At 41.5% G+C, this 14,782-nt stretch overlaps 1 protein-coding gene across 7 annotated transcripts in view; it reads left to right on the top strand.

Moving 5' to 3' along the window:
• CD47 (CD47 molecule) overlaps window positions 1–14,782 on the top strand; it is a 49,842-nt gene that overhangs the window by 18,179 nt on the left and 16,881 nt on the right. For all 7 annotated transcript variants that reach the window (XM_081002762.1, XM_081002757.1, XM_081002759.1 and 4 more), the window contains exons 4-6: window positions 8,627–8,728; window positions 11,829–11,921; window positions 12,761–12,856. In XM_081002762.1, coding sequence (XP_080858888.1) covers window positions 8,627–8,728; window positions 11,829–11,921; window positions 12,761–12,856 — 291 coding nt within the window. The remainder of the gene's footprint in view (window positions 1–8,626; window positions 8,729–11,828; window positions 11,922–12,760; window positions 12,857–14,782) is intronic.

Below are 14,782 nucleotides of genomic sequence, written 5' to 3'. Positions count from 1 at the left end.
AATGCATTATGTTTAAAAAAATGTGTAAGATTTCATAGTATGAGCAGTTTATGTAGCTTCTAACATTTTCCATTCTTGGAAAATTACCAGGAATAAAAGATTCCATTGTAATTAATTTCAAGTCTGATACCCTTTAATATGTGACTTCTGTTGATGGTGATCAGTACCTTTTTCTGATGATCTGTTGTAGAAAGGAAACTTGTGGTTATCGATGACTGCTTGTTCAAGATCTTAGCGGTACAGTGAACACAGAACACATTTTGCTTCTTTCTAGAAGGATTATTATTTTGTAAAAAAAGAAAGCTAGCTCCGAGTCTGGGGGCCCTACCACCTGTTGACCCAATACCCCAATCTCAGTGGGCCTGGCTAGACTTGGAACATTGGAATGGCTTTAGCTTGAGGAACTGGTTTGGCAACCTTTCTGTCCCACCTCCACTCTTCATTGGGGTATTGGCTCTGTGAGCAAGAAATAGGTGACTGCTCCTCCCTTTCTTGATGATCCTCAACTTGGCCATTTAATTTTGGGGGAGTTATTTCCTATGCCTGCCTACAAATCAGTCCTACTGTGAACAACTGGATTGAAAAATAATCTGAAAATAGGTACTTGCACAGCTCATATCCCAATTGCATCTTGCTAGGAGACTTCCTAGACTGGCGTCTCATTCATCACTACAGGAAACAGGATGCAGTACTTGATAGGCCTTTGATCTGACCTAGCAGGGCTCCTGTTGTATTCTTAGTGCTTGAACTGTACAGCTGCGGATAACATTTCAATAAAGGCTTAAGCAGCACTAGCAAAATGCAGGGTGTGAAATGGAGGTGTCGGGAGATTTGGGATCTTTCAGACATGTTGAGGGGAGTCAGGGGAACAGAAAATTCATAGCAACTATGTGCTAGACATCTAACCTCAGAACTTAGCATTTCATGTTATTGAAATATAAATATAACAGGATTATTCCAGTGACAAATATGAGCCAGAACAGTGTTGTTGTTGTTTAATTGAATCCCAAGAGAAGTGCGGAAGCAACAGTAGATACGGCGTTGCTGATTGCATTCAGCCACAAATTCTGGTTTTGTTATCCTTTCAAGTGACACTACCCAACAAAATGCCCTATGCAAGTAACAATCAGCTCAGGGTGGAGATACAAAAGACTGACAACAAATGCCCACGCGCCACTTCATGCACCACTCGCCCTAAAACAAATAGTAACACAGTGATGCCTCAGAGTGGTACCATTGCGTAAGTTCACCTGGAGGTTTGAGGTAGAATATTCTCAACATGTGGGTGACACCCAACTCTGTTTCTACTCCACATCTAGTTTAGGTGAAGCAGAGGAAATGCTAAATCCAGCGTCTCGCTGTGCTAGTGGGCTGAATAAGGGCCAACAAATTGAAGCTCAGTCCAGAAAAGACTGAGGTGTTCATCTTGTGGTTGACTGGGTTGCACTCTGCTGACGGATTATGTTTGCAGTCAGTTGTTTCTCATTGATTCATCATTGTCAAGCACTAGTTGTTTGGTGCCACAGAATGCTTAGACCAGTGTTGTCTAGACAGAGATAGCCTTGCTCTGGTGAGTTCCTGGTTAAACAACTGTAGTACTTGGTGCTGCTTTTGAAGGTGTTGCTGCTAGTTTACTAACTGGGACTGGGTACCATGATCACATCATGCCCTTGCTGCATTAGTTGCACTGACTGTGGCTGTGCTGTGCTGAAATCTGTCTTCCATTCTTCAAAAACAACCACCCCCACCCCCGCAAAACCAACCCCCTCCCACTGTGAAATAGGCTTCTAGGGTGGCTACTTTTTTGCTGCATTTCTGGGGTGATTTAGAACTTCTTAACAATTTTGGTGGGAATAGGGTTGAGTGTACCTTATTGTTGTGAGTTTTTTTAGGAAGTGCAGTCACCTGGTGAGGTTTCAGAATGCAGACCACTGGGGAGACTTGTAGGATGAAAGAAAGCATGCTCACAAACCGCAGCAGCCACCGTGTAAATAAGGAAAGTGCAACAGAACTCTTGTCCCATGCCCATTTCCCCCCTTTGATAATTTTTGAATGCAGTTTATTTTATTATTAATTGTTATACAATGAGTTTGGTTTTTAGTTTGGTTTTCTTAAAGGAGGAGATATTTTCAGCACTCGACTAATCTCTAGCTCCAACTAAAAGGGCAAAACCAGCAATTAGATGAAAACCCTTCTTTTTGCATGGGAGAATTGAAGCATGGCCTGCCTCTGCATACACCTTCCTATGCCTTGCAACCAAAGGGCTTCTGTGGGTGCCCTGCCATCAGAGGCAAGGGAGATAGCTACCAGGAACAGGGCTTTCTCAGTGGTGGCTCCCAGTTATGAAAAAATTTCACAAGAGAAGCTTCCTTGACATTATCATTTGGGTATCAATCAAAGCCTTTTAATCCTTTGTGGGCTCCATTACTGTTTTTCTTCTGTTTATTGGTATAAAATTAGAGCAACCTCTTTAATAAGTAAATAAGCAAAGTTAATCGCTCAGGGCTTATGCAGACACACATATATAATAGTATACATAGCTCAAGACCAAGAACAGAGCATCAGAATACATGGTACATTGCCATGGTATGCTAGTTACAAGATTTCCCTCACAAAATCACAGCAGTATAGATTAACGCGTGATCTCCAGAGATCGTCAATCACTTTTGCTTCCCCATGGCCTATTTTTAAACATTGGCAGTCCTGTATGACATTTAAAAATCTGTAGCATCCAATAAAAATGGAGTGATGCTTAAAGGGGAGTTACTTCTTTCCTAGCAAGCATTCTTGCTGAATATGGCAGACTGTCTCTGATTGAACAAAGGCCTTAGAAGTAGATCTGGTTACTCCACCATTCTAGGTAATAATTTATGCTGTACTGATTCGTGTACTGTGATGTCCGAATGAGCCCACACCAATGCTCCATGTAGCATCTGGGGAAATAATTTACCCTTGTAGAGCTCTATTAAAGGACAAGGAGAAGCTCTTTGATATAAAGCTTCAAAGTTGCTGTAAAGAGAAGGTTACAGGATGGGGAGAGAAAGATTTAACTGAAAGAACTGAATTAAAGACACAGATAGAGTTACAGCTTTAATAGTTTCCCCCCTCAGTTATTCAAACTTACTTTAGCTAAATTGTATTTTTACACCGAGTCCTATTTTAAACTGCTGTGAGAATTTTAATGAATACCCATACTAAATAATAGATTAGTATCATTCGGTGTTCAGTAAAGTAACTTTTGGCATGGGGAGACAGCCAAGGCTGATCATCATTCCCAGATAGTGGAATACATTTTCCGTGAAGTGAAAACTTGCTGAACAGCCATATAATAAGGCTCTCTTTCTGTATCTGACCTTACGAGCCCATTTTATGGTGTCCATTAACATGTTTCTCTGAATGAGCCAACGTTTCCCCACAGGCATTTAGTATGGAATTGCCATGCTTCATTCACTCAGTGTTACAGAGCATCCACACAGCACCGTCGTTCATTCATTGTCATCCTGGATTTTCTCTGGGTTCATACGGAGTACTTGAATGGAAGGAGTACTTGAAACTTCACAGATGTATTTACCTTTAATGCACTCTTCAGTCTTTTCTAAAGGGTGCAGTTTTTCCATGACAGACAGGATAACTGACCCAAGCACACCTTGGCACACCATTACGATAACATTTGTGTTGAGCACCATTTTTTACTTCATTTTTAAAATACACCTTTATTTAAAAAGTGAAAGAGAAATATTCCTATGACACCATACTGCTGTGGAATTATTGTAGTAGAGTGTTACAGCGCTATAGCTGTATTATAGCTAATAAATTAGCATTATAGCAGTATGGTGTTTATAATGCTATACCTCTCTGTCATTAAAATATTTGTGTATGCGTGTTTATGATCATTAAACGATCAGTTTTAAGAAATGAATGGGAGTCATATAATGGCATCCACCACAATGGTTAAACTAAATGAGTGCTGGAGTCCCCACACATAGCAACTGGGTCATGCCCACTGGTGCACAAAGAACATAGCAGGATGAACATAGGAACATATGAAGAAAAAGAAAAAGACATAGTTGCAGGAACCCAAATAACGACAAAATAGATGTGATTACTGAAACATAAGCATGTGCAAGTATATATATATCAGATACAGAATATCCAGTCAGTGCCTGCTACATAAACAGCAGTGAAGCTGTTGTCTTGTAGTTGTTAATTCAATTTATATACTGCTCTTTATCAAAAGATACCAGGGCAGTGTACAACGTTAAGAACACATTACGGAGCATCAATAATAAAAGTATAATAAAAAGCATAATAACAAAAAGCATAAAAAATGATCATAATAACAGCAGCACACACATACACCCACACCCACACACACCGCTTTAACAGGCCATAGATTATTTAATGGCTAAAGGCCTGGGTAAAGAGGAATGTTTTTGCCTGTTGCCTAAAGACATGTGGTGATGGCACCAGGCAAACCTTTCTGGAGAGAGCATTCCACAGTCAGGGAGCCACTACAGAAAAGGCCCATTCTCATGTTGCCACCCTCCGGACCTCTCAGGGAGGTGAGACATAGGGAAGGACCTCCAATGACAAGTACAGGGTCCGGGTCAATTTGTATGGGGAGAGGTGATCCTTAAGGTGTTGAGGTCCTGAGCCATGCAAGGCTTTATAGGCTTTACAGGGCCAGGAAACTAATTTGAAGCCAGTGCAGCTGGAGCAGGATTGGTGTTATATGTGTGCTCAAACTGTCTTGTTCTGTTGAGCATTCTGCTCATTGAATTTTGCACCAGCTGAAGTTTCCAAACCTCCTTCAGAGGCAGCCCCGTGTGTATTGCATTGCAGTAATCCATCCTAGAGGTTACCAGAGCATAGGCCACAGAAGTTAGGCTATTCAGATGGGGGTGTAGCTGGGCCACCAGCTGAAGCTGGCAGAAGGCACTCTGTGCCACCAAGGCCACCTGGGCCTCAAAATGACAATATTGGATCCACAAGCACCCCAAGCTACTTAAGGATAAAATGGAGTATAACCCCTTCAAGAGCAGGCAGTCTTCTACCTATCCAGTCTAGTGAACCACCCACTAACAGTGCCTCAGTCTTATCTGAATTGAACTTCAGTTTATTGGCTCTCATCCAGTCCATGATCAAGGGAAGACCAGAAAATTCAGGATTTTCTCTTGTTTTGTGCTTCTTCAGAAACCAGTTGAAGAATTATATTTGTGGATGGCAGCCATTTATCCTCTTATTCTTTCTTTCCTTCCAGACCCCGCCCCACCCCCCAGACATACTTTATTCCTATACATTGTGATTCTGCTACATGTACCTAGGCATTTGAATCAATCCTAGAGGGTTGTTACTCCAAGAATGAAGAGCCCAAGTGAAGGGTTTTCAGTTCATAGGCAAGGGGTAAATATATTGAAATGCATGGCCTGCTGCTACTGCTGCTTATCTGGGGAACCCCTCCTTTTCGGCTATGCACATAGAAAAAAATGCAACACTGTACTCCTAATAATGTGGAAAGTCGATTTTAATTCTTTCTGTGGCTTACAAAAGAAGAGCAATGATTGGGTAGTGCTAGTAGCCATCTGTTTGGCAGTTGCCTGTCTCTTTTATTTGCAGGATTTAATAGGTAATATTTTCGTTCAATTTGCTTCTGAAAATTCCACATGCCCTTGGTACGTATGTTGAAGCACTTGAGAGAACGCAAATTGTTATTTATAATACTGTGTAATTTAAAATGTCATTCATAGGCCAGTGCCTGTTGCAGTGGGCATTGTGAACATTGAGGGAGTTTGTAATGCTAGATGTGGATCTTCAAAGCTTACTAATCACTTTAGACATCACTTTGTATACAGTACATATTATTAAGCTAAAAACAGTCCCATTGTGCTGGAGAGTACTTACATCTGTGTGATGTAATGTTTCTTGGGGATGCTAACCCAATGCCTGTAGGCATTATTTCATGGCACGCTGATTAAGTAAACATTCGACAGAGTAGCAAAACAGAGCATTTCCAATTTATTGCTGTGCTGCAGAGGTAAACTATAAGACAGCTACTGCTTTAATGTATCAGAAAACATGAGTATAGTGAGAGGTGATTACTGATAGCTGTTCAGCTTTTAAATGCTGCTCTTTAGAATTCTACTTACAATGTTTCTTTCTCTCACACACATGCTTTTTAAAACACGGAAATCATGCTGTGTCTTTTTTTTTTTTTTTTTACCACGTGCAACATCTACAAAGATGATTCTGGAACAGAGAAACGTACCTGGCAGTTTGTTAACAGTGCCTAGGGCAGAAGAGAGCACAGCTGGTGTTACTGAGCGTACAATTTTTCCAACTTCTTTTCTTTGGAAGGCTCCCAAAGTGCTGTATAAACCTATGAACCATCAGTCTTTGAACCAAACCACTTCTGTAACTTCGCTAATTTAACTGGGTGTCTTTAAAAAAAGAAAAGGAAGAAGACTGGCATGTTCTGTTGAATAGGAAGGAAGAATTTAGGATCTGATCTGTCTCACACATGAAGCTAACAGCAGACGAATTGAACTCTATGCCGAGCAATTCTGATTTGAAATAGAATCTTGGAGAATACAGCAACACATAGACAGAGCTGTAGATTTTGCTTGTGGCCAGTATTGTATGGCACAGGTGGAGTGTTTGCTGCTGGGATGAAGAGGAGTGCAGGAACGCAGCATCTCTGAAGTGGCCTCCTATTGACATGACAGAAAGTAGTAATGGGGGCAGGAAGTCTTGGAGGGCATAGTTGCAGTTGTCCCTTTTGATATTGCCAGTTTGAGTTGCTCGGAGTTTTATAGGTTGTGTAGATGATTGCTACAGATTTCACACAGCCGATCCTGAATCCGCTATTGTATGAACCTTTAGTGGAGGAGTTGGAATTTTTGTTTCAGTTACAAGTGTAGGATGAATAATGTGTGCCAGTAGTAGAAAGGGGCAGGCAAACCATTTGAATTTAACACAGAGGCATCTAAAGCAAATGAGAATGTTCATAGCAGGACATAAATGTATGGCAGCAGCATGGAGGGGAGTAGTGTTCATGGAGGCAGCCATTCTTTTCAACATATTCTCATAGAGCAATGGAAAGCCATCACCCCACTTGCATGTGCGTTCAAAGCGTGTAGCAACAAAGAGACCAGGCTTTAAGGAATCCAACTATCCCTAATTGCATGCAATAACAGAAGGAAGCCAACATTTCTGTCAGGGGACTGCCATCGGAACAGGGAAGGGAGGCAGAGGGGCAGTTGGGATACAGGGAACCTCCGAAAATCTTGCAAAGCAGTTCCTCTTCCTGCGGTGGGGAAAGCCACACCTCCAGTGGGGAAGAGGGGAAGGGACCAGAGGATGCTGCTGGGAGCCCCAGCGCCTTACTCCGTAGTCTGAGGTTGGGAAAGGCCACACCTCCAGGGTAAAGGAGGGGAAAGGGCTAGAGGATGCTGCTGGGAGCCTCAGCACGCCTCCTTGCCAAGCCGGCCAGGAGGGAAGCATGCCTTTTCCGTCGCCCACCTTGCGCAAAGGTGTAAAACGCAAAGAAGGAAGGAAAAGGCTGGGGGTGACTAAGCTCTTATGCTGGGGAAGGACCTGGAAACGACCACTCCCAGATTCTGCTAGCGACTGAGGCAGACATGAACTTGTGGTTCTGCACTGTAAATAGTTTTGCACCAAAATAAAACGTGTAAAAGACAGGTCAGAGTCATGACTGGTTACTCACGAGCAACCACCATTGCCATCTGACAATTTCCAGAAGCCTAAAAATACATTTTACAAACTCTTAGAATTGCGGATACCATTTCCGCTATCCTCGTCTCCCACTTCCGGTCTTGCCTCTTTAAAAGCCTTTGGTGGAATGCAACCAGTTTGCACTAGGCACATCATTCCCATTTGGCAAATATGTGGATGCTTTAGATTATGCATAAGTGTACAAATAAGCACCGTAGTAAATTCTGAACTGCAGATGCTCTTTATGACAACTCACACAGCCCGCCCCTTATAAGACTATTTTACAAAGCTGAACTTTTTACTGATGCAGACATTGTGGGTTCGGTAATAAGGCATTTCCCCTCCCCTCATACCTCTTTGAGCCTTTTCCTGAATTCCACCCTGATGAAGAGTTCTGGCGGACCTAAAAGCTTGCTCATTATTTTCTGGGAAATTGTTTGGTCATAAAAAGGGTCTTTTTCAGAACAATGGTGGCATTTTAGCCCTTAGTCATGCAAGCTAGTGTAACTTACCTTTCTTCTGATTAGCTTACTTGATGGGTTTCTCTTTGGGAGAAGCTGATTTATTTGGCATGCAGAAGATTGGCAGATAGCACCCCAGAAGATAATTACCTTTGTTGTGAAGTAGGTGGTAGTGCCTCATCCTTGCCTGTCCCTGCTTCACTGCACCTCTGTAAGTGTGGTATGGAATGATTACAGCAGCATAAACATGATTATGTAGTTTTATTTATAATCACTGCTGTCCAAAATCACTTGCAGAAACGTTCAGCATTTATATTCTGTTGATGCTTTTTCTTCCAGTAGATCATAGAATCAGATGAAATGTAAAAGCAGTATATTTGTGTTTAAGTACTTTAGTGTTTAAATTCTCCTCCCCTTTTCATTTTTACTTAAAGCTGTGAAGTTTGAGATGAGTCTTCTTAAGAAGATCAGCTTTGGTCTTGTAGCACTAATAGTCATTATTATTGTTGTGCCTGGTGCTGCTCTTTTGGTCAAAGGTAAGTGTCAAAAATTAATATCATTACTACTTTCCATCCTTCAGTCTGAAGGTTCCAAGGGCGGTACATGGTTAAATATCTCAGAACCATAAAACAATAATACAGTGGTACCTTGGTTCTCGAACTCAATCTGTTCTGGAAGTCCGTTTGACTTCCAAAACGTTCGCAAACCAAGGCGCGGCTTCTGATTGGTCCCAGAAACAATGCCAACAGCCGAAACAGACGTTCGGCTTCCAAAAAGCATTTGCAAATCAGAACACTTACTTCTGGGTTTGCAGCATACGGGAGTTGATTTATTTTGGAGCCAAGTTGTTCGGGAACCAGGGTACCACTGTATAGTCCAAACAGAAAAAAACAAAAATCAGAAATGGCAAGCAATCATGCATCCAGGACCTCTCAGCCTGCATTTTAGGCCTGGGGAGACAAGTATGTCTTCAGATGACATTTAGGGGACAAACAAACCTCTGTGGGGAGGGAATTCCACATCCGTAGTGTGCCACATTACTCTGCCATGATCTATGGATATCAGTGGTACCATGAGCAAGTCATGCAGATCTTAAAGCATGGACTGACCAGTAACAAGGGAGCTGGTCCTTCAGATAGTTGGGTATTAAATAGAGCTAGAGCTTTGTCTACCAGTGGGTGCACCTCAGATTGGTTCCAGTAGCAGGCAGATAGCCAGTGCAGATTCTTGAGGACAGGTACAGGGTGAGTCCTTTAAAAGAAGCCCCGTGGATACAGAGTACACATGTTCCATGGGGCCTCTTTTAAAAGACTCATGATGCCACTTTGCAACATCTGTCAGTAACCTGGCTGCCATGCTGTATACCACCTGCAGTTTCTGGACCACTTTTAAGGGCAGCACCACATGGGGCATGTTGCAGTAGTCTATTGGAGAGGTTGCCAGAGCTGGTGAACCAGCCAGAACTGGACATAACCACTGAAGCTACTTGGGCATCAGTAGAGCTCCTTCAAGCTTTGCAGAAGGTTTTATATACCAGGTACGGGAGATGAGAAACCTGTTCAAATAAAGGAAAAGGGGAAGTTATTACCTTCTGCACAGGGAAAGGGAAGGAAGCTTGTAGGCCTCAGATGCACCCTTAATCTAATAATAATAATAATAATAATAATAATAATAATAATAATAATTAATTTATTTATACCGCACCTATCTTGCTGGGTTTCCCCAGCCACTCTGCGTGGCTTCCAACTGAATATTAAAAACACAATACAGCATCAAACATTAAAAAACTTCTCTAAAGAGGGCTGCCTTCAAATGTCTTTTAAAAGTAAGATAATTGCTTATTTCCTTGACATCTCCTGGGAGGGTGTTCCACAGGGCGGGCGCTACTACTGAGAAGGCCCTCTGCCTGGTTCCCTGTAACCTCACAGCCAGGGAACCGCCAGAAGGCCCTCGGCGCTGGACCTCAGTGTTCGAGCTGAAGAACGGCACACAATCCTGCCCCTCCTCCAGATTTTGTTAATGCTAGGAAATAGTTCTCTCCAATTCACAGCTCATACCAATTCATACCAAGTAGAAGTGAGAGGGACAGTTTAATCTAATAGCACCTAGATTTGTATGCACAGGGCCAGCAACACTGGTTCATTTTCTGGTGCTCTACTTGGATCTGATTTAACTTGTTTGTTTGACTTTTATTTACTAAATTAAAGGGGGGGACTTACTAATTGTATTCACTGTATAAATATTTTTTCTAGTAGTCAAATATTTAAATCAAAGTATTCGGTTAGCTAAAAAAAAGTTAATAAAGCATACTTATTGTAGTTTAAATGCTACTTTCAAACAAGCCCAGAGCTTCATTTTGTTTTATTTAACACATGACAGTTCAATAGCATGCTCTTTAAAAAAGTAAAACATAAATGCATTGAAAATTGCTAACAGACTAATTTTAGCATGCCCAAAGAGCTGTGAATTGGAGAGAACAAAATCTGGGGGAGGGGCAGAATTGTGTGCCACTCTCAAACTTGAACAATCTGTGACTATACCAGATTGTGAACCGTGAGCCTAATTCTCTAAGTGATGCTTTTCTGCAACCCCTTTTAATTTCCATGGGAGATTTCAAGGACAGGCTTTTTATTGTTTGCATGCACTCACCTTCTTCCTATTGTTAATCCTTTTCTTGTTCAGTATAAATTAGTCATGTCAGAAATAGCTAGGAGTGGTAAGATGACTGAGTACTGTGGCCTTAGTTTGTTTTTGCTTTGATTTCAGATGTGGGGGATAGTTGGCCATCCAAATGTTGCTGAACTACAGCTCTCATCGTCCCCGGGCATTGGACATAACTTGCTTTGAATGATGAGAGTTATAATTTAGCAACACCTGGAGAACAAAAAGGTTCCCCACACCTGCTGTATTTCTTTCGCTGTGCAAGCATTATGTGTAAAAGATCAACAAGAATATGAATTAAGCTAAGAGGCTGAGGGGGGCATCACATGTTCCAAGAAAGGCCTGCAGTCTCCATTGACAAAGTTGGTAACAGTTAGAATCTTAATCTGAATGTTAGCTTTTCAAGTAAAAGAGCACCTTTTTTCTGATTTAGTAGTCTTGATATGAATGCTTTTGTTATGTGACTAGCTTGGGTGGTTCTGGAGCGCTGTTTATTACATCCTGTTATGGAAACAGTTCTAGTTTCCTCTTGCAGAGGGCATTTAAGTAGGTCACCTTCATAATTTGCTGCCTCTTTTAGGATATGGTAAACACTGTTACTTTAAAGGGGTAGGACTCTTGTGATTGTATCACTTAATTTTTATTGTCCTTGAGGCTGTCCAGTACTGTTCCTTTCTTAAGAACTAGTAATAAATGGTCAAAATAAAAAAATCCTTCCAGTAGCACCTTTAAGACCAACTAAGTTAGTTCTTGGTAATAAATGGTGTATTCCAAGAATACAATGGGTAAAATAATATATATTTATTTGGGGCACAAATGTGTTGGGGTGTTCTTTTCCTCTAAATCAATAACTTTATGGGTTGCAGGATTTAAGAGCAAGAGGTAACATAGAGTCTAGATCAAAGTAACACTTGGCTTGCTTTCCCTGAATAGTAACTGTTCTTTTCCTTTTTTATTTCATTTGGCTTCTTGCAGAGGGCTTTACATTAGCATCTCAATTTGGCCTTGGCTTAGTTGTACTCCCTACTATCCTTTTGGTGCCGCCTCTCTTCTTTGTGTTTCAATCAGGTGAGAATCTGTTACTAACTCGTGAACTTGTTTTCATAATCCATTGTGGTGAGGGAAGAGGAAGTAGAAAGGGAAGAACCCCTAAGATTTGTAGGGTTGTAGATCTTTTTAACAATGCTAGCTCCAGCCCTGTACTGGAGAACCTCTGGGAGAAATTTTAGCATTACAGTCATGCCTCGGAATTCAAACCGAATCCGTTCCAGAAGGCCGTTTGACTTCGTTCGGAAACAAAGGCGCGGCTTCCGATTGGCTGCGGGAGCCAAAATGTTCAAGCCACAAGGCGTTTCTCAACCAAGGTACGACTGTATTAAGGTGTAGCTTGTGTCTGCGTTGTGGCATTTCACTGCAGATGCTGGAGAGAGCGAACTTTTGTTTCCTCCTTTGCCATTCACAGAAGTGTGGTGATACTTGAAGCCAATAGATAAGTTGGCCTCATCTGCCAATGTTCCCTGACAGAGACAAGAAGCTAAGCTGCAAAGATTGTTTAACTTGGTAAAGATAAGTGGATGAATCCAATACTCTGATTAGCTCTGATATAAACATGTGTGCACCTAAGTGCGGAAAGTTAGCTGGATCGAGGAATGCAGCTACTTGTCTTTGGTATATCATTTCTGTTTCAATATACAGCGTTGTATGTACTGTGATGTAATAAGATAAATTAAACGAGACAGCCTAGCTGTGGGAGGTTTTTTGGTTGTTTTTACTTAACATTCCATGTAGCACACGTTCACACTGGTTTCAGTTACATTTCAGAAGGTGTTTACTTAGTTCCATTTTTCACTTATGTATCTTTTTGGTTTTGCCATTCTTTTCTCAATAACGTATGATTATTTCCCCAGTTTTCGAGAAGCCACCGCTCTTTGCAATTATTCTGATAATTCTGAAAGCGCTTGGATATTTAATTGCTGTGGCAGGTTTGGCTACAAGTTTGCCAGGTGAGCAATGTATTTTATTTTATTGAAATTCTTTACATTTTTTGTTCCCTAGAAATTACTTACCCTTTAGACTATCAAGGGGAATCAGCTTGCTAGCACACTTAACAAATATCCTACAAAGCAGCTTGTCTGCATTATGAAATGCACAAAGGGTTTGTGAAATCCACACAGGATTTCAATTTCATTGTTCCGCAAGGGACAATGACAATAAAGATATCGTAATCGTAATCGTAACAGGGTTTTATAGAACAGGGATCTATGAGGACTTGGAGCTACTATTTTATCTCTTGAACAATTGCCTGAAGGTGGTGTTACCTTCTAATTAGAATAGCTATGCCATGTACTGGGACGCGGGTGGCGCTGTGGGTAAAACCTCAGTGCCTAGGACTTGCTGATCGTAAGGTCGGCGGTTCGAATCCCCGCAGCGGGGTGAGCTCCCGTCGTTCGGTCCCAGCTCCTGCCCACCTAGCAGTTCGAAAGCACCCCTAAGTGCAAGTAGATAAATAGGTACCGCTTTATAGCGGGAAGGTAAACGGCGTTTCTGTGTGCGGCACAGGTGCTGGCTCACCAGTGCAGCTTCGTCACGCTGGCCACGTGACCCAGAAGTGTCCTCGGACGGCGCCGGCTCCCGGCCTCTTGAGTGAGATGAGCGCACAACCCTAGAGTCGGTCATGACTGGCCCGTATGGGCAGGGGTACCTTTACCTTTACCATGCCATGTACTGCTGCATTTTGTAAGTAGGAGCTAAAGGGTTTGCATTAAATTGTTAACTTTGTAATACTGCATATCCTAAAGATTCACTCAGAGCTACTGCTGACCTTTTTTGTAATTATTTTAATTTGTGCCCACATTCTTAGTGTGTGTAATGTGTTTGTGCGCCTGCCCGCGCGTGCACACACACACACACACACACACATGCAGTTTTCACTTACTGCAGCAGAGAAAATTGTGAACATAAATCTTTTCACATTTAGATGCATTTCTTTACTCTTAACAGCATTAAACATCAGCAAGATGACAGAATGTGTGAAATGACTGAGTTTCAAATATTTAAAGGTTGTCTTTCTAAGGGTGGCCAGCCAGAAATAATAATAGCATACTAGACATCTAAATTCGCGGTGCTATTTTGGTGGGGGCGTGGAGATTGTGCTTAGATTTGAGTTTAGAAAAAGCTGCCTCTGTGAAATTACATTTATTGCAGCCTTTTAAAAAATAAAGCAATAGAGCTGCTTTTTTTTTTTTTTTGTCCTAAAACCTTGTTTGAATAAATTATCTTTAACTGCAGGCATCCAGTCTTCAGCCCTTTCCACTGCTCTAAAGCAATATTCAATGTTTGGCAAATAAAGCGGTAGTAGCTCTGTTCTAATGGCTCTGTATGCTCGCCTCTTATCTTTCTTATTAGATAAAGGCTAGTTCAGGGTTGCAGTGACTCCTGTGGATTGCAGATACTCATTTGAGATCACAAAATATCTGAAAGGAGTTTGATTTTGCTATGCGGTTTCTAGTCTTTTCCTTTGGCATTAGTGAGAGGTCCACCACCACACCACACCACCCCATACCACACCAGCCCACAAAATTTGGGGTCTCTGATTAATGAAGAGGAAATTGATTGTATGCATTCTTAAATTTCAGCAAGATTACTAAGCTTTGTGTAACTGTGTATCAAAGTCATTGCATAGAATTTTGCAGAAATTTTTTTTTTAGGCTCACGGTGACTCATTTTAACACAAGCCTATTCAACAAGTTCGTCAAGTGTGTGAGTTGTTCTTTGGCATCCAGCATCTAAATATTTCCTCCACACTCACCATTTTGAGTTTAAAAATAATTGTGTTTGTATTGGGGGTTTTTCCCCCCTGTCCTAGATGGAAGTAACATCTGTTCTTCAGTCTCCTGTCAATAACTTCATTGTTAGTGAATAATATTTTA

The sequence above is a fragment of the Podarcis pityusensis genome (genome assembly GCF_964106645.2).
Source record: "Podarcis pityusensis genome assembly, chromosome: 4".
NCBI lineage: Eukaryota > Metazoa > Chordata > Lepidosauria > Squamata > Lacertidae > Podarcis > Podarcis pityusensis.
Note: the sequence above shows the minus strand (reverse complement) of the source record. Positions and strands in the feature narration are given on the sequence as shown.